This window comes from Pinus tabuliformis, chromosome 8, assembly GCF_031772625.1.
Source record: "Pinus tabuliformis cultivar Carrire ecotype Pingquan chromosome 8, CPIR1, whole genome shotgun sequence".
Taxonomy (NCBI): Eukaryota; Viridiplantae; Streptophyta; class Pinopsida; order Pinales; family Pinaceae; genus Pinus; species Pinus tabuliformis.
In genome coordinates this window covers 1,559,685,930-1,559,707,293 of record NC_142294.1, presented here as the reverse complement: position 1 = coordinate 1,559,707,293, position 21,364 = coordinate 1,559,685,930, and the positions used below count along the sequence as shown (strand labels likewise).

General features: G+C 35.9%; 1 protein-coding gene across 2 annotated transcripts in view; it reads left to right on the top strand.

Annotated features, from left to right (window-relative positions):
• The window catches only part of LOC149241919 (uncharacterized), a 242,274-nt gene extending 221,864 nt beyond the window's left edge, over positions 1-20,410 (top strand). For both annotated transcript variants that reach the window (XM_089374079.1, XM_089374080.1), the window contains exon 4: positions 19,535-20,410. In XM_089374079.1, coding sequence (XP_089230205.1) covers positions 19,535-20,204 — 670 coding nt within the window. In that variant the 3' untranslated portion in view covers positions 20,205-20,410. The remainder of the gene's footprint in view (positions 1-19,534) is intronic.
• Positions 20,411-21,364: the final 954 nt, after the last annotated feature.

Here is a 21,364-nt window from a genome sequence, read left to right as displayed (position 1 = left end):
CACGTATTTTTAATTTCATTTCATTTTATATAGATTCGTCCAAATGAAAAATCGTAAAAAATATTTTGGTTTTTAGTTTTAGTTTTGTATAGTTTTATTTTATTCTATGTTTTTTTAGATTAATTTTGTAAAAGATTTTATTTAGTTTTTTTTTTTAGACTTAGGTTTATTTTCTTTGTATAGTTTTCATTATGTAGATTTTATTTTAATGTTTTAGATTTAGATATAAAAAAAAAAAAAAAAAAAAAAAAAAAAAAAAAAAAAAAAAAGATTTTTGGGTTTATTTTAATTTTTTATAGTTTTGTTTTAGAATAGATTTTAGATTTTAGATTTTTTAGATTTTTTAATTTTCATTTTATAATATTTAAAAAAAAAAAAAAAAAAAAAATTTGAAAAAATAAAAAATTTGTGGAAAATCATTTTGCCAGTTTCAGTTGCCTTCACGATATATCTTTCATGTTGAAGATCTAATTTTTTTCCGAGATGCGAAATAGATATCTGGTCAATTTACGATTCTCATGGTGGTTTTAAGCATTCATCTTTTTCGAAATTTCCAGTGGCTGAATATCGTTATTGAGCTTTTGTCATTATAAGAGCGTCGTCATTCTAACTAATATCTTGCATCTTTCGAGCTTTGATGATAAATGCTTGCTCTGCATGGTCTATATTCCTCAGCATCTGATAATTAATCGATTAAAAATTAGCTCCACAAGGCACTGGTCTTTTCATTTCTAAATCCATTTTAGTGCTTCTATCATATCGTGCATCGTGTCTCCCACCCAACTGTTTGGCAGTTGGTCTTCATTATCTCGCAGGGTCTACCCCCCTTAGCCGCTGGAGACAGGCTTAAACGGAGGGATCGGGGATCAGAGTGACAGCCCCCGTCTGAGCGTTGTCGTGCCAATCTGCGCGACAACATTTTTGGCGCCGTTGCCGGGGACAGAGTTTTCTGTTCTTGGGGTTTCATCGACATTAATCTTCTCATCTCTCATCTCTCAGTTGCGCTGGCAGATTCAATATTTTGGCATCTTTTCATCATATATCAGCAGCATCTCTTCGGTTTTGTTTCTTGTTTGGGTGGCGACTCCACTTTTCTCATTTTTCCCAGACAAGAAGCCTACCGCATATTTGTTTGTTGATTGCTTCTCGGATCTTAGAATCAGATTTGTTGTTCAAGTGGCCACTCCACTTCTTTCATCTTTTGATTTTCTTGAGCAAAGATCTAGTTCTATCATCCCTTATTGTTCATCATGGATTATTCGTTTAAACCATGTCGTTTTACTCACCGTCTCCATGATTTTCCGGAGGAGGCCCTTCCTGAATTGCCTATTTTTTCAGATGGTGATCCAATCGCTGCTAAAAGGCATATTGACTTGTTTATCCGCTTCATGATCATATATTGCAGACCCCCCCAGTTTCATCATGGTGATATCAAAATGCGTCTATTTGTCCTTTCTTTAGAAGATAATGCTTTGAATTGGTTTAACAATTTTCCTAAGGATTCTTTCTCTTCTTTGGCTGATATTATCAATGCTTTTGAAGATAGATATGGTTATCCAAACAGCTTGCCTTCTTCCTCCAAAATTGTACAACAGAATGTAAGTAATTTGATAGGAGGTCCAGCTGAAAGATCCCAGGACGATTCTTCATGTCAAAATGTGTCATCCACCGAAAATATTGCAGATCAAGTTCATGATAGTGAAAAATCAGGGACAAATGACAATGAAAAAGAAGAGCAAAACCAAATTATACGAGATCTAATGATGCTGGTAAGAAATATGGAAATCAATCAAACTAATTATGTCAATGATGTGAAAACTTTATGCACTCACCTGGAGAAACGTAATAGAGAGATTGAGGTCACGCAAAACCAGCATGCTAAGGAAATTGAGGCCATAAAAACTAATTATGAAACAGAAATTAGAATCATGCAAAGCAGGTTGTCTATCTTAGAGGAAAATATGGTGGCCATGAAAGCTGATCATGATAGGAAAATTGACTCTATGCAAAACAAGCTATTAACCATGGATGAGGAAATGACCATCATGACGTTCAACCATAATAATCAAGTGGCTGACATGCAAGTGAACCATAAAGAAGAAATAAATTTTATACAGCATTGCTTGATGGAAATAAAGGAAAAGAATGTTAAAGTAATAAAAGACATGCAAGAGCACCATGCCAGACAAATCAGTAATATAAAGGTTCAACATTCTAGTCAGATTGATGCCATTAGAATACAAGTTCAAAGGTTTCAGCAATTGGAAGATGAGAGAAACCAGCAAACATCAACAGATCAGGAGCCTTCTCATTTTCTGCAACAAGATTCATCTTATTATTGGGAGGTTGTTGATTCGATTAAAAGACGGTTGATTGAGGGTGATCCAGACAGACTTAAGAATGATAGAGATCAGATGCAAGATGAAGAAAGACATAGCATGCATATCTTACATACTTCATCTGATAGCTTTGAAACAGAAAGTACCAGGTCATCAGTGATTCAACCTGCCAGAAAGAAAAAGCGTAAGAGAAAGAAGATGAGACGAAGATTTGATACATCAGACGGCCGTGAGCAGCTTGATTTTCGGATAGGAAAAAGTCCTACCATATGCAAAATTGGACATGGCACATCCGACAAGCAGCCCACAGATTTGCCTGAAAGCAGGCAAATGCTCAGTATGCACTATATTGAACACATCTGATGCCGTAGGGCATCCTTTGTATCGTATTTCTAACCCTACTCCTTGTTTTTTTCCGCATTTTCGTTTCTGTTTTAGATAATTAATAAATGAAGAGCTTTTATCTTTATTGTGCTTAACGTATATGCTGATTTTTGGATGGACGCTACTTATTTTGTGTTGTATGGATGCAGATTCTGGATTCTCACATTCCTGCAAGCAGCAACGTGTCCCCAAGTAGAGCCAGATGTTGACCCCTACTGGTCAACTTCCCATGCAGTGCACCCCGTCTTTTCTTGACAAGAAGAAGCAGCACCTGATCAGCATGTCCGTGCCATGCCATCATCAGCAGTTTGATCTTTCTGATTGTAAACCCAGTCTGCATGTATTAACTGTAAATAATCTTAGCAGACATGAAGTCATGTATGTAATTTGCCTAGGTGGACCTAACTTTCTGATGATAATCTACGTCCCGGAAGGTTTTTTGTCTCACCGATCCACGGATCGGCAGAGTTTTCCTTCAAACCTGACCCCAAAGCCGGGATTGATTTTGTCATTAGAACTTTAGGAGAATCCTAGTGTGTTGATCTGCTAGATTATCGTTGTGTCGCAAAGCTGGGTGTTTTGTGAGGGTCTGTATTAAATGGGTTTGTCCCTTAAGATGTAATTTTGTAAAACTCATGATATAATGTGTCCTGAGGGTCGAGAAATGTTTTAAATCCCCTCATGAGTCCTAAGTCCTAGGTCCTAGGTGATGTTTCCGAAGGTTTAGTTCAGTGATCCATTTTAAAATGAATTAAAAAATTAAAAAATGAATAAAAAAAAAAAAAAAAAAAAAATTAAAAAAATCAAGCAAAAAACCTAACTAATAAAATAATAATATTTTAATAAATCGACGGATGAGATCAAGAGATGTCTTGATCCTCATCAACGGTCGAGATCATTTCTACATGGATCACTTGAACTAGCCGTTAGGATCATTTCCTTTATATAGGGTCTTAGGGGGTCATTTCAAATCATCGGATCTGTGAATCTGTACTGAAAGCTCTCTTGTAATCTGATTTCTGATTAATAAAGAAGACTTTGGGGTTCAAACTGGCTGGTGTTACTCTCTGGGATTGCTGTGAGATCTTTAATTTTCTGCATATTTCAGTTTTCAGCCATTAATCATAGCTTGTTTTTTTTAGAGTAGTGTGAGCACAGGTATCTTGTTCACCTGCTAGGGTTTGAGGGCTGCTAGGGTTTCTGAAATAATGGCAGGTATCTCCATTATTTCCTGAGATCTAGCAGTTCTCTCTCTCTCTCTGCTGATGGTTGCTTGAGATGTGCAGGAGAACATTTTTCGAAGGAAATTTTGTGGGCGTTCGGGGAAGTTCTCGGCTGAACCAGCCAACTCCCGCAAGCACTTTCTGTGCAGAGCCCAGCTGATTGTTCCCTGGGTTAATCATTTAAAGTTTCTTTTCTGTTTTACATTGAGAGATTTTCTTTCTGTTCACAGTGAAGTTCAAAATTTTTGATATTCTGAAAATATTCCTGTTCTTATTTTGTTGAATCTGGCTGAAAGGGGCCACAATCTGTAAATTATTGGGCTGTCTTAGGGTTTCAATTTTTTTCTGTTATAGGGTTTCATATTTTTGTTTTTCTGGCATACTTCATTAGGGTTTTGTATTTCTATGTTTGCAGCCACAGGGTTTTCATCAAGAGCAAATTTTTCAGAAAGAGATCGAGGCTGCCCAGATCATAGCATTCAGCTGCCAGGCTTTGGACGAGTTCTGAGATCTTTTCATACGCTGCCTCCTTCTGAGCCACATCTTGTCCCTACTTAATTAAAATCGTGGTCAGCCCTCAATATGATTTTCTGAAGCGCTGGATGTTTTCTTCAAGCCCTGGGTACTCCATCGAACAACATTCTTTCCGGGTAAAGGTAAATCACGCTCAGGTAATTTTCTCACATAAAATCGATTTCATTTGCTGCCGCTTTTTTGCACTGTGTATCTCTGCGTATCAGGTAAGCTACGCATCATTTTTGGCATGATTATCTCTCACCAGTCGAAATCAGAACCGATTTGCATATTTCTTCCTGCCCGTCCAGAACGTTGGCCTCCAACCTGCATTGCAAAGCACACTTGTGCGGATTCGATTTAGAGCATTATTGTATGGTAGATATCGAGTTTGTTTGCATGTCCAAAAATCAACCCGCAGGCCCCTCAAAACCCCGCTGTTGACTGCGTCTTTGACCTAGCTTATCACTGCGTATCAGCTTTGAATCATTTTCACTCCAGAGTCCGTGGCCCGGTGTATATCGAGATGTAAGGCTGTAATATTTCCGAAGTGCCCAGCGGGTTCCATCTGCCATGTTCGGTGCTGTTGCGTCGTTTTTTATTTCTGCCCGAAGTCTCATTTGCGTGAGTTATATGTGCCGACAAATGAATCCATATTTTGGTTTGCCTTTGGTTATTCGAGTTATAACACAGACAAAGCACATTTGCGTGGATTTGATTTATGTTTAACGCCAGAAAATCAAAGTCTTTCAGTGGAGTGCTCAGGCTTTCATTTCGTGACCATCACCATCGACTGAAGTTGCTGCACATTTCTCTCCGTCGTCCGACCTGCATAGACAAACAAAGAAATTTATCTGCGGCTTGTCCTCATTTGACTGCGTATGCTCGGGTTGCGATTTCTTTATGTTTTCAGCGTTTTTTTTTTTGGTATATAACGGAGGTTAGTGCAGTCGTAGGGCTTTAGTTATAGATTTTAGTTTTAAAATAATTTTGTTTAAGTTTGTATAGTCACGTATTTTTAATTTCATTTCATTTTATATAGATTCGTCCAAATGAAAAATCGTAAAAAATATTTTGGTTTTTAGTTTTAGTTTTGTATAGTTTTATTTTATTCTATGTTTTTTTAGATTAATTTTGTAAAAGATTTTATTTAGTTTTTTTTTTTAGACTTAGGTTTATTTTCTTTGTATAGTTTTCATTATGTAGATTTTATTTTAATGTTTTAGATTTAGATATAAAAAAAAAAAAAAAAAAAAAAAAAGATTTTTGGGTTTATTTTAATTTTTTATAGTTTTGTTTTAGAATAGATTTTAGATTTTAAATTTTTTAGATTTTTTAATTTTCATTTTATAATATTTAAAAAAAAAAAAAAAAAAAAATTTGAAAAAATAAAAAATTTGTGGAAAATCATTTTGCCAGTTTCAGTTGCCTTCACGATATATCTTTCATGTTGAAGATCTAATTTTTTTCCGAGATGCGAAATAGATATCTGGTCAATTTACGATTCTCATGGTGGTTTTAAGCATTCATCTTTTTCGAAATTTCCAGTGGCTGAATATCGTTATTGAGCTTTTGTCATTATAAGAGCGTCGTCATTCTAACTAATATCTTGCATCATTCGAGCTTTGATGATAAATGCTTGCTCTGCATGGTCTATATTCCTCAGCATCTGATAATTAATCGATTAAAAATTAACTCCACAAGGCACTGGTCTTTTCATTTCTAAATCCATTTTAGTGCTTCTATCATATCGTGCATCGTGTCTCCCACCCAACTGTTTGGCAGTTGGTCTTCATTATCTCGCAGGGTCTACCCCCCTTAGCCGCGGGAGACAGGCTTAAACGGAGGGATCGGGGATCAGAGTGACAGCCCCCGGTCTGAGCGTTGTCGTGCCAATCTGCGCGACAACATTTTTGGCGCCGTTGCCGGGGACAGAGTTTTTCTGTTCTTGGGGTTTCATCGACATTAATCTTCTCATCTCTCATCTCTCAGTTGCGCTGGCAGATTCAATATTTTGGCATCTTTTCATCATATATCAGCAGCATCTCTTCGGTTTTGTTTCTTGTTTGGGTGGCGACTCCACTTTTCTCATTTTTCCCAGACAAGAAGCCTACCGCATATCTGTTTGTTGATTGCTTCTCGGATCTTAGAATCAGATTTGTTGTTCAAGTGGCGACTCCACTTCTTTCATCTTTTGATTTTCTTGAGCAAAGATCTAGTTCTATCATCCCTTATTGTTCATCATGGATTATTCGTTTAAACCATGTCGTTTTACTCACCGTCTCCATGATTTTCCGGAGGAGGCCCTTCCTGAATTGCCTATTTTTTCAGATGGTGATCCAATCGCTGCTAAAAGGCATATTGACTTGTTTATCCGCTTCATGATCATATATTGCAGACCCCCTCAGTTTCATCATGGTGATATCAAAATGCGTCTATTTGTCCTTTCTTTAGAAGATAATGCTTTGAATTGGTTTAACAATTTTCCTAAGGATTCTTTCTCTTCTTTGGCTGATATTATCAATGCTTTTGAAGATAGATATGGTTATCCAAACAGCTTGCCTTCTTCCTCCAAAATTGTACAACAGAATGTAAGTAATTTGATAGGAGGTCCAGCTGAAAGATCCCAGGACGATTCTTCATGTCAAAATGTGTCATCCACCGAAAATATTGCAGATCAAGTTCATGATAGTGAAAAATCAGGGACAAATGACAATGAAAAAGAAGAGCAAAACCAAATTATACGAGATCTAATGATGCTGGTAAGAAATATGGAAATCAATCAAACTAATTATGTCAATGATGTGAAAACTTTATGCACTCACCTGGAGAAACGTAATAGAGAGATTGAGGTCACGCAAAACCAGCATGCTAAGGAAATTGAGGCCATAAAAACTAATTATGAAACAGAAATTAGAATCATGCAAAGCAGGTTGTCTATCTTAGAGGAAAATATGGTGGCCATGAAAGCTGATCATGATAGGAAAATTGACTCTATGCAAAACAAGCTATTAACCATGGATGAGGAAATGACCATCATGACATTCAACCATAATAATCAAGTGGCTGACATGCAAGTGAACCATAAAGAAGAAATAAATTTTATACAACATTGCTTGATGGACATAAAGGAAAAGAATGTTAAAGTAATAAAAGACATGCAAGAGCACCATGCCAGACAAATCAGTAATATAAAGGTTCAACATTCTAGTCAGATTGATGCCATTAGAATACAAGTTCAAAGGTTTCAGCAATTGGAAGATGAGAGAAACCAGCAAACATCAACAGATCAGGAGCCTTCTCATTTTCTGCAACAAGATTCATCTTATTATTGGGAGGTTGTTGATTCGATTAAAAGACGGTTGATTGAGGGTGATCCAGACAGACTTAAGAATGATAGAGATCAGATGCAAGATGAAGAAAGACATAGCATGCATATCTTACATACTTCATCTGATAGCTTTGAAACAGAAAGTACCAGGTCATCAGTAATTCAACCTGCCAGAAAGAAAAAGCGTAAGAGAAAGAAGATGAGACGAAGATTTGATACATCAGACGGCCGTGAGCAGCTTGATTTTCGGATAGGAAAAAGTCCTACCATATGCAAAATTGGACATGGCACATCCGACAAGCAGCCCACAGATTTGCCTGAAAGCAGGCAAATGCTCAGTATGCACTATATTGAACACATCTGATGCCGTAGGGCATCCTTTGTATCGTATTTCTAACCCTACTCCTTGTTTTTTTCCGCATTTTCGTTTCTGTTTTAGATAGTTAATAAATGAAGAGCTTTTATCTTTATTGTGCTTAACGTATATGCTGATTTTTGGATGGACGCTACTTATTTTGTGTTGTATGGATGCAGATTCTGGATTCTCACATTCCTGCAAGCAGCAACGTGTCCCCAAGTAGAGCCAGATGTTGACCCCTACTGGTCAACTTCCCATGCAGTGCACCCCGTCTTTTCTTGACAAGAAGAAGCAGCACCTGATCAGCATGTCCGTGCCATGCCATCATCAGCAGTTTGATCTTTCTGATTGTAAACCCAGTCTGCATGTATTAACTGTAAATAATCTTAGCAGACATGAAGTCATGTATGTAATTTGCCTAGGTGGACCTAACTTTCTGATGATAATCTACGTCCCGGAAGGTTTTTTGTCTCACCGATCCACGGATCGGCAGAGTTTTCCTTCAAACCTGACCCCAAAGCCGGGATTGATTTTGTCATTAGAACTTTAGGAGAATCCTAGTGTGTTGATCTGCTAGATTATCGTTGTGTCGCAGAGCTGGGTGTTTTGTGAGGGTCTGTATTAAATGGGTTTGTCCCTTAAGATGTAATTTTGTAAAAGTCATGATATAATGTGTCCTGAGGGTCGAGAAATGTTTTAAATCCCCTCATGAGTCCTAAGTCCTAGGTCCTAGGTGATGTTTCCGAAGGTTTAGTTCAGTGATCCATTTTAAAATGAATTAAAAAATGAATAAAAATAATAAAAAAAAAAAAAAATTAAAAAAATCAAGCAAAAAACCTAACTAATAAAATAATAATATTTTAATAAATCGACGGATGAGATCAAGAGATGTCTTGATCCTCATCAACGGTCGAGATCATTTCTACATGGATCACTTGAACTAGCCGTTAGGATCATTTCCTTTATATAGGGTCTTAGGGGGTCATTTCAAATCATCGGATCTGTGAATCTGTACTGAAAGCTCTCTTGTAATCTGATTTCTGATTAATAAAGAAGACTTTGGGGTTCAAACTGGCTGGTGTTACTCTCTGGGATTGCTGTGAGATCTTTAATTTTCTGCATATTTCAGTTTTCAGCCATTAATCATAGCTTGTTTTTTTTAGAGTAGTGTGAGCACAGGTATCTTGTTCACCTGCTAGGGTTTGAGGGCTGCTAGGGTTTCTGAAATAATGGCAGGTATCTCCATTATTTCCTGAGATCTAGCAGTTCTCTCTCTCTCTCTGCTGATGGTTGCTTGAGATGTGCAGGAGAACATTTTTCGAAGGAAATTTTGTGGGCGTTCGGGGAAGTTCTCGGCTGAACCAGCCAACTCCCGCAAGCACTTTCTGTGCAGAGCCCAGCTGATTGTTCCCTGGGTTAATCATTTAAAGTTTCTTTTCTGTTTTACATTGAGAGATTTTCTTTCTGTTCACAGTGAAGTTCAAAATTTCTGATATTCTGAAAATATTCCTGTTCTTATTTTGTTGAATCTGGCTGAAAGGGGCCACAATTTGTAAATTATTGGGCTGTCTTAGGGTTTCAATTTTTTTCTGTTATAGGGTTTCATATTTTTGTTTTTCTGGCATACTTCATTAGGGTTTTGTATTTCTATGTTTGCAGCCACAGGGTTTTCATCAAGAGCAAATTTTTCAGAAAGAGATCGAGGCTGCCCAGATCATAGCATTCAGCTGCCAGGCTTTGGACGAGTTCTGAGATCTTTTCATACGCTGCCTCCTTCTGAGCCACATCTTGTCCCTACTTAATTAAAATCGTGGTCAGCCCTCAATATGATTTTCTGAAGCGCTGGATGTTTTCTTCAAGCCCTGGGTACTCCATCGAACAACATTCTTTCCGGGTAAAGGTAAATCACGCTCAGGTAATTTTCTCACATAAAATCGATTTCATTTGCTGCCGCTTTTTTGCACTGTGTATCTCTGCGTATCAGGTAAGCTACGCATCATTTTTGGCATGATTATGTCTCACCAGTCGAAATCAGAACCGATTTGCATATTTCTTCCTGCCCGTCCAGAACGTTGGCCTCCAACCTGCATTGCAAAACACACTTGTGCGGATTCGATTTAGAGCATTATTGTATGGTAGATATCGAGTTTGTTTGCATGTCCAAAAATCAACCCGCAAGCCCCTCAAAACCCCGCTGTTGACTGCGTCTTTGACCTAGCTTATCACTGCGTATCAGCTTTGAATCATTTTCACTCCAGAGTCCGTGGCCCGGTGTATATCGAGATGTAAGGCTGTATTATTTCCGAAGTGCCCAGCGGGTTCCATCTGCCATGTTCGGTGCTGTTGCGTCGTTTTTTTTTTTTTTTTTTAATTTCTGCCCGAAGTCTCATTTGCATGAGTTATATGTGCCGACAAATGAATCCATATTTTGGTTTGCCTTTGGTTATTCGAATTATAACACAAACAAAGCACATTCGCGTGGATTCGATTTATGTTTAACGCCAGAAAATCAAAGTCTTTCAGTGGAGTGCTCAGGCTTTCATTTCGTGACCATCACCATCGACTGAAGTTGCTGCACATTTCTCTCCGTCGTCCGACCTGCATAGACAAACAAAGAAATTTATCTGCGGCTTGTCCTCATTTGATTGCGTATGCTCGGGTTGCGATTTCTTTATGTTTTCAGCGTTTTTTTTTTTGGTATATAACGGAGGTTAGTGCAGTCGTAGGGCTTTAGTTATAGATTTTAGTTTTAAAATAATTTTGTTTAAGTTTGTATAGTCACGTATTTTTAATTTCATTTCATTTTATATAGATTCGTCCAAATGAAAAATCGTAAAAAATATTTTGGTTTTTAGTTTTAGTTTTGTATAGTTTTATTTTATTCTATGTTTTTTTAGATTAATTTTGTAAAAGATTTTATTTAGTTTTTTTTTTTAGACTTAGGTTTATTTTCTTTGTATAGTTTTCATTATGTAGATTTTATTTTAATGTTTTAGATTTAGATATAAAAAATAAATAAAATAAAAAAGATTTTTGGGTTTATTTTAATTTTTTATAGTTTTGTTTTAGAATAGATTTTAGATTTTAAATTTTTTAGATTTTTTAATTTTCATTTAAAAAAAAAAAAAAATAATAAATAAAAAAAAAAAAAAAAAAAAAAAATAAAAAATTGAAAAAATAAAAAATTTGTGGAAAATCATTTTGCCAGTTTCAGTTGCCTTCACGATATATCTTTCATGTTGAAGATCTAATTTTTTTCCGAGATGCGAAATAGATATCTGGTCAATTTACGATTCTCATGGTGGTTTTAAGCATTCATCTTTTTTGAAATTTCCAGTGGCTGAATATCGTTATTGAGCTTTTGTCATTATAAGAGCGTCGTCATTCTAACTAATATCTTGCATCTTTCGAGCTTTGATGATAAATGCTTGCTCTGCATGGTCTATATTCCTCAGCATCTGATAATTAATCGATTAAAAATTAGCTCCACAAGGCACTGGTCTTTTCATTTCTAAATCCATTTTAGTGCTTCTATCATATCGTGCATCGTGTCTCCCACCCAACTGTTTGGCAGTTGGTCTTCATTATCTCGCAGGGTCTACCCCCCTTAGCCGCTGGAGACAGGCTTAAACGGAGGGATCGGGGATCAGAGTGACAGCCCCCGGTCTGAGCGTTGTCGTGCCAATCTGCGCGACAACAAAAGGTATCAAATCACGAGGTATGTATATAAGCATTTGAATTTCTATTATGGTTCATATAATCCTTGTTTCTATCTAGTCTAAGATTAAGAATGTACTCTTAGAACCTTAATCCTCTCCCTTTAGGATTTACAATTAATTTAGGATTCCAAGCAAAAGTCCTTGATTGAGAGAAATTAAATCACATTCTTGGTATCACATGGTTTGCTTGTAAGTATGTATTACAGGATCTTGGCCTAGTACAAAGAAAACACTTCAAGGAATCCTTACCAGGTTTGTCAAGAAACATCTCCACCTCCTGGTATGTCTATATATCTTATAAAACTCTCTTTATCTTATTTTTGAAGTTTGCATTACATTACTAACATCGTTATTTCTAGCTATTTTGAATCATAATGATTCTTGTTTTGGGTGATTCATCTCTTGATAAATCTACCCACCCCACTCATATTCTTAACTGATTTGGTAAACCCTAGATAGGTTCTACAAAACCCTAACCTAAGTGTATGCTAATGTGAATGTCTGAAACCCTAAGTTGCTTAGGGATATTATGAAATGTTTGTTTGGATTTTTTATTGATGATGTCATGTTTGGGATTTTGGTATGATCTGGAAAACCTAACTTGTTAGGGTTGAATGAATTTTCTGGGTTCAATGCAAGTCAGTTGATGTTGGTTTGAAAGTTATTTTTGGACATGTGAAGCATGGTACATATTTAATTGAAAAAATCCTCTAGAAAAACACCTACAACAGTATATTCAATATATGTTTGATGAAACCTTTCATTGAAGAAGCACACTAACGGTCAGAAATTTTGTGATAATCTGGGAGAATTCCAAGAGGGAACATTACACAATATGAAGGGGATCCACCCTAGTTTATGTGCACATCACACCCGACCCATTCGACACCCCCAACATAGGATGAAACCTGCATTAAAGGTCATAATTAAGGGAGTAGTCCATGTAAATTTTATATACCCAATTTCTGATTGCGAGTGGGTTTTGCCTTAGTCATTATGCCAAAAAAGAAAGACAAGTGGTGTATATGCATGGATTATAGAAAATTAAATAAGGCCACCTTAAAAGACTATTCTCCCCTACCGTTCATTGACTAGGTCTTTGATACTTTGGAAGAAAATATTTTTTCCTTTCTTTCAATGGGTTCAATGGTTATAACCAAATGCAAATTGCCCTAGAACAAGAGAAGACTACATTTACTTGTCGTTGGGGAACCTACGCTTATTGAGTCCTTCCCTTTGGGTTATGTAATGCCCCAACTACCTTCCAAAGAGTAGTCCTCAGAATATTTTCCGACCATGACTATGTGGATGATTTTACTGTATATGGAAATACCTTTGAAGAAGCCTTAAACAATCTTGAAATTTTTTTATTAGGTGCCAAGAGACAAATTTTTCTCTCAGCGACAAAAAGTGTCATATGTTGCATACTAAGGGAATTGTGCTAGGATACCATATATCACTTGCCAGTATCCAAGTAGACTCTGCCAAGATAGAGATCATCATAAAACTTACAGTTCCCACTACCCAAAATGATGTTCAAAGATTTTTGGGACATGCATGGTACTATTAGAGATCCGTAGAAAATTTTATGAAGATAACATCATCCTTATTCCAATTACTCACAAAAACTGCAAAGTTCTACCGGAATGATCAATGCCAATCCACATTTGAAACTCTAAAGGAAAAATTGTCGATTGCACCAGTCTTGCAAGGGCCAAATTGGTCCTTGCCTTTCCATATATCTGTTGATGGTTCAAATACAACCATTGGGGCTATATTGGGACAAAAAGAAAACTGGAGACCATATGCCATCTGTTATATTAGTAAAAACCTCACCCCTAATGAACAAAATTATACTCTAAGAGAGAGAGTTTCTTTCTATAGTACATGCTATTAAAAATTTTCATCATTATATTCCGGCTATTCTGTATTTGTGCATACTCAACACTTTGCTATCAGGTACCTCATGAACAAACCTATCACTAATCGCTGGGTGACCAGATGGTTGCTTTTGTTGCAGAAAATTGATATTACCATCATTTCTAGGCCGAGAAAGGAAAATGTGGTTGTTGACTTCCTATTCAAGCTCAACAATGAGGGGGAAGCATCTCTTTGCCTTATCTACTAATACTCCTGAGGCAAGGAGCTATACCTTCATACATACAGATATCGTAAATCTGCATTTGCCAAACATCAAAAAGAGGCATCAATGCCTGTTGATATTTTCTCTTGCTATTGTTTTCTTTGCAGAATTCTCTTTCAAGTTTTAGGTATCATTTGATGAAGAGTTAGAAGTTTCAACTATCCTATAGCTGTACACATTTTCGCAAAGGAATTCCATCATGCTCGAGCATTCAGATCATCCTAGATTTATCATCATCAGTCGACAGTTTGTCAGAGTTGTAAACCCATTTTGCAAAAGTTTTAATGTAAAAGATGCTAATATGACCATATGTATGTAACAACCTAGGTAAGCCTACTATTTTGGTGACGATTTTCACCCTAAGAGGTTTTTCGTTGTGTTTCTAAACACAGATGATCGACAGAGTTTTTCTCTCTAGCCTCACCCCAAAGCTAGGATAGATTTTGTCATCAAGATCTTAGGCGAGTCCTAGTGTTCTGATTGAGTCTTCTGTAAAAGTGATTTGGGAATAATTTTAGCTAATTGGTTAAATTATTTTATTACAGATCACTTGATCTACTAGATCATATTGAATCACAAAATTGAGTAAAATAATTGAGGGTCTATAACGAATGGGTTTTCGCACTTTGAAGATTTAAATGTAATAATCTTATGTAAATAATATTTTAGCATTATAGTTAAAATATTATAGAGTTGGAAAAAATTATTAATCCCCTCGTGTCAATTAATTAAATTTTTTGACAAAAATAAATTAAAATCCTAAGCCAAAAATTTAATTAATTGGTGTCAAAATTAAAATCCTAAGGAAAATAAATTCTCCAAAAAGAAAAATTCGTGGGCCTTAGAGAAATTAATTTTTGGAAGTCCCCCCACCAAGGAAATATTGAAAATTTCAAGAAATTTTGGACCCTTGGACCTTGGTGGTTAAGTAAAAGTCATTTTTTAGGAAATTAGCTCAAAACTAAGTTGCACGAAACGCTGAAATGGAAACATCGGTAGAAATGTCAGTCGAAACGTCATATATGTATATATAAAAATATATATATAAATAAATAAGTGAATAACACATTATCTTGTAAGAAAAAAGGGAATAAGACCCATGGATGACAATTTAGAAGGAAAAACAAGTCTATATTACCTCTCATATATGATTACATGATGGTCGAGTTTTGACCAAGTTTTGGAGTTTCAGTTATGGCTATGGCCCGAAACGTCAGGTTTTTAGAAGTTTCGTGCAACATAGGTTCAAAGTAATTAATTTTGAGCTAATTAAAAATGAATTAAAATATAAATTCGAAAATTCTTCAAAATTAAAGATTTTCGACGGTGGTGATTAAAAAATAATCAAATATTTATCAACGGTCGAGATTACTTTGACGGGTATTAAACTAACTAGCCGTTTGGAGAATTTATCTATAAATTTGAAGCCATTTGCTACTCAAAGCATCCAATCTTTGGATAATGTACTGGCTCTCGAAGCTCTCTTGTAATTTTTCTGAAATAATAATAATGCAGAAGTCTTTTTGATTTTCATTGATGTTGGTGTTTCTCTCCTACTTCTTATGGTAATATTGCTCCTAATGCTCTATTGAATAATATTTTAGAAGTTGTTGATTATTAGCCTTTGTGGAATAACTTATTGCACAGGTATCTTGCATTGATTATTGGATGTAAGGTAACATTTTAATTTAATTGAATTAGTAGGTGTCTCTATTGCTCTAATAACTTGATCTTGAGTGTGCAAAGATCTTTTTATATTCAAAAACTTAGACGTGAGGGGAAGTCTCTGGTTGGACCAACCAACTCCCAAGGCATAAGATTTGAAGAGTCTCCCTGATTGGATCCCAAGACTTATTTAACGAAAACTTTCTTGCAGGGCTTCTTGGCCAGTGCCTCATCTAAAGTATTTATTTCCAATTTTTTTTAACTTATAAAGCTTTAAATGATCTATTTGCTATTTCTAGAGCTACTCTATCTAATCTATGGGCGGGATGTCCTCATACCCATAAATTAGATTTGTAGATTATTTTGAAAATATTTGTAAAACTTTTATCTCTTGCTCAATAATTTTAATTGACTAACCTAACTATTCAAGCAAAGGATTTTAAAAATTTTGTGGTTCACAGGTTTATTGGAAGATTTTCTGAGCAGGCCGCAAGCCCTCTAGGGCTTATTCTTACATTTTGATATATTAAACCCTTGGTTTTGCATAAATAATTGATTTTTTTTAGAAGCTTCTAAAAAATATATTTTTTTTTGGGTGTCTGAATTTCTGGAACCCATTTGCAAATCTTCTAAAGTAAAAATCGAATTTTTGAAACTGTTTTCAAATTTCTGGGAGCCCTCGTCAGATTTTATGCCTATATGATTCTTCCTTGGACGTCCAACAATTGAAGCAAGAACCCTTTTACAGAGATCGGATTTGTTTTGAAGGGTTTCAAGCTTTTTTCTGGTTCGCTCTTGGAAGAAATCGATTTTAAGTCCTGCAAAATTCAGATCTATTTTTGGGAAGCCGTCCTCATTTTCCTTTGAGCAGAATCGTTTTCTTTGGTAAGTCGTCTTCAATCTTGAGCCTGCACAAAAAAATCTCTAACCCGCAGTAAAGCGAAATTCCTTAAATTTGAATCGAAATTGTATTTTGGAGGGCCTAATCAATTTCAGAGAGAAATTCATAATCGATTGGTTACTTAGGACCTGGAAAAACTTCAGATACATAATTTTGATTAAAGCCATGAGCATCAACGAGGTTTTCTGGGCCATCCGGAATATTTGACGTGAAAAATCGTTGAAATTTTCTGAAGTCATCCTAGTGGAAGCCACAATCTAAAATCCTTTTGCAAGGAACATTTAATTTTTCTCCCAGCCGTAAGGTTCTTCCCTTTGGAGAAAATCGATTTGGGGAAATTTTTTATTATCATAAGTTGCATAATTTAAGGACGGTTTCTTTTATTCAATTTAATGTCCCTTGGGCATTTAGTGGTTTAAGCAAGAGAAGTTTATTTTATAAAGGAAAGTAACATTATCGTCGGAGGAAGTCTAATTTCATTTGGGAGAAAATATCTCATTTTAAATATTGTAAAACTATTATATGAAATTTTCTCTCATAATTGTCTTAAGGAGGGATATTAAAATTTTATTCGTAAATTCCCTTTTGAATTTTTCAAGGCTTGCCCATTGGTTTAGTGGTTCTCTCTGAAATTTTAATAAAACCTTATTTTTGTCCTAGAGGGAGCTTGGGGTCCCACCCCTTGGTATCTCTATCTCTTGACTTGCACCATTGGTTCTAATTTAATTTGCATTTGCCTAAGCACTTCAATTAATTATCATTTATTTGATCTAATTAGCTTTGGTTTACATAGAACAATATTTGTTTGGCTAATAGATTTAAATTGATTGGAGTTGCTTATATCATCAAATAATCACTTGTGCTTTTTTCATTTCATCCATTTTCTTTTCAAACATTCTTAAAGAGACATCTTAAGTGGAGTGACATTTGCTAATTTAATTCATTTCACATAAGAGCAGCTTCCATTGAGAGCACTTGAATTATTTAGATCTAATTGCTTTGTGAACAACTTTAATGCTTCATTAATCTTGTCATTTTGGACTTATTTAGCATAATCATTTCTCCCCTTGAAGAATATTGCATTCTCATCTTGCATTTGATCATTATAACTAGAATTGTGGGTTTACTTTGTAATTGCAATAGTTCTACTTTGTAAATCATAATTACTTGCAAGTCGTTCTTAAATTGTTTATTGCTCATATTTTTGGTTATCTTGATCGATTAAACTATCTTTCTTCTTGCAGCACTGCTAATCTAATAACTTGAAGTTTCCATGTTGTGCAAGTGATATAATCTATATTAAGCATTGTTCATTAGGCATTGGTGTCTATTCCATAATCTTGATATTGTCTCATTGATCTCAATTTCTTTAATCTTGTTAAGACATACTTTGCTCATTCAATAAATACACTTGCTAATTAATCTCAATTCAAGTTGTCTAGAGAGGTGGTGATCTTGCCCTTTGATCTCGTAGGACTAGTTGCTTCAACAAGTTATCCCCCTTTCATCTATTTTTAGGGACCACCCCCCTTAGCTTGTCTAGGAGAGAGCTAGAACAGAGTGAGTAGGGATCAGGGTGACAGCCCCTACTCTGAGCATTGCGCTTTAGGTGTACACTTTGGGCGACAACAAGACATTTCTAGAATCCTCCCAGCTGATTCATCCTGGTCATTTGAGCACGTTCAAAGGGCTTCATTCTGAGATAGAACATCTTTAACATATTTAATAATGAACTTTGCCGTTGTGATTTGTTCAAGAGATCGCACACTCCACTCTTTTTTGTTGTCCCTTTGGGTATAATACCACATCAACTAAGAGTTTGTATATACATTTGTTTATATGCATGGGGTTTTTTTTACCTTGTTGACACGTTGCACAGACAACTCTCCGCCATGGACTGCTGTGAGAAGTCTCTTGGTACCTGGCTGGGTGATTTGGCACATGGTTTGGTCGACTTAACTTCTGGACATGTGGTTTGATAAGACTTGACACTTGGACATATGGTTTAATAGGATAGGATTGTGGTTTTGGCTCGACTTTGTAGGGACTTAAGTGCATAATAAGCTCTAGGACATATGGTTTAATGGCACATGACACTTGGATTGTGACTTTGGCTCAAGTTTGTAGGAACTTAAGTGCATAATAAGCTCCAGCGCCTATGATTTGAAAGCTAAAAGAGGTGGGCTAGAGCCCATCACTTTTTCTAATTTTTAATCTGAAATAGACAACTTAAATAAAAATAAAATTAATTTTAACAAACCTTTTGGCTTGGGATATTGGCAAATTTTGAGAATAAGAGATGGAATTGACAAAAGAATTGGTTGTCATATGAAAAATAGGACGAAGTTTGTGAAGATTCACTGGATTGGAAATTTTGAGGTAACAAGAAAATAGCGGTTGTGCAAATATTGAGAAAATTCAAAATAATTTAACCTGGTCATTTGATGTTACAACAATTTACAACATACAACATCTGTTACCACTGATAAGCACCTAGGTTCTGAACTATTTTACCTAATTTACTATCTTGCAAACTGTAATTCTGGCATATAATGTAAGGTTGAGAAAAATAAATAAATGCACTCTAAAACACTAGCATTTGAAGAATAGACACGGGGAACCATGAAATGGGCTCTCAAACAATGATAGTGATAAATCTAAACAGACCTAGTAAATTGCCGAGTTAATATCTGATAAGGTCTATGGTGTATGGTGTCAAATTATAATGTAGCTCCACATTGTGGTTTGATGTATTATGAATGAAAAGCATTGAAGTGCAAGAGTGCTTTTAATTCTTTTGTTTTAAATTTGTTTGGGTTAAAAAAAAAAATGGACGTACAAATCCTTGAATTATGTATACTGTTTCAAAAAGGTTGCAAACTTCTAGGGAATTGTAGAGTGCTGGATGTTACTTTGAATTCAGTGACAATGTCTTTTTGGTGATTATATGTGTTGTAGGTGGGAAGGTATGATGCACATTGCTCTTCACAGCTGGGCACAACATCGGAAATGGGATGATTTCGTGTCCAATTCTAATTCAGAAAAAAAAATCTTTCTTGCTGTACAACTGCTGCATATTGCAATCAGAAATTTAGGAGATTCTTGTAGCCTTTTACGAAAGGCTTGTACAGTGGCAACACCTTATAGCTGCTACATTAGTAGCAAGGAATGGGAAGCACAATTTGGACTGGATGCTAACAGTGACATGGTTTCATGTCAAAAAAATCCGAAGGCTCTTTCTTGCAAAGAAGTGTTTTCCAACTTAATTGGAATTGTGGCAAGAAGATGCAGATTTGCAGATGCATATAGAATTGTAGAGGCCAGTCTCAACAGTTTGGCTGATGATTCCTTACAATGGATGAAATGGCTTCGACATCTATCTTCTGAAGACACAAACTCAAGTGGTCAGCACAGTTGCGATGATCCTTATAAACTTCTGAGAGAGATGTTTAAAGCAGACAAATCGGATGTATTGGAATATGAAAGTGCTTTCTTGCGAGTGAAATCTAAATTCTGTCATGAAGTGAAGTTTGAGGAAGCAGAGAGTGGTTTTGCATTTCTTCTTAGAAAATATAGGCGTTCCAGGAAACAGTTTATCAATGGAATGTTGGCTTTGCATTCAAAATGAATGGAAGATTATCACACGAACTCTTCTTTGTTTTCCCATTTATGTGAAAATGCTTTACATAGGCATGTTATGATTGGTCACATCTTGTGGGAGTTATCTGTTCCACTTCAATGGAAAACACTGCTGAGTTTCTGTAGTGGCTCTTTGTGGCGGCCATTTCTCCAGAAAATGTCTATAGTAGGAAGAACTAATGCAAATTTATTTTATGCCCCTTAAATTATAGAAACAGAAAGCTTTCTCTGTAGATTAAATGCATGATGTTGTTTTTCAATGCAAGCGGAATCTTAAAACTTTGAAGTTTCCAAGGCATGATTTTTTTCTAAATTTGTTATTTTGAGTGGTTTACATTTTGTTTGATGGTATTTATAGTACTGATCTTTGTTTTCTTATGCAGTGGGCTTTTGTTTTTGAAAAAATTTCATGTTTTAGCTCTGCAAAGAAAGGAATATATTATATAAATGTTTCAGTCCTTGAGGGACTTTCAGACGTCAAGATTCAAAGCCATTATAAGAATATACTCATTATAAGTTCAACATGTCACATGCGGAAATTGAACCCAGGAAGGGATAACAACATTTCTTCCAACCACCAAAGCCACGTCCAATTGAGTTTTGAATTACTCTCATTGTAAAGGAATCTAATAAATTAATATTATTTGATCCTCCCCAGCTTGGACAAGTTGGGGTATAAATTGTCATGGACTATCTTGTATTTAGAAGGAAAGGCATCATGATGATATTGAGATATTAGGCTCAATTATATTGTCCTCTTATAGCAAAGACTTTGTATTGGGGTTGTTACCCACCACTTGTGGGTGACACCCATAGGAGAAAATTTTCTCCTAGCTCCTCAGTTGGCAGCACCTTGTAGCCACTAGATAGCTCGATGTGCCACCATCTCCCCCACCTAAGCCAACCATTATGCTCCCTCAACCATCTGTTATGATCGTATGTTTGAAGGTGGGCCTTCCAACCCCGAAGGTATGACTTTCATTATGTAGTTGGGTATCTTTGCTTAATTATCATGGACACTTTTGGGCCTGGATTAGTGGGGGGATTCAACAAAAAGAATGGGCTTGGTTTTTACTCTTGTCCCCTTGTCCAATGTGGTGGTTAACCTTGTATCCTAGTCCCGTGGGACGTCCTTTATTGGCTACTAGC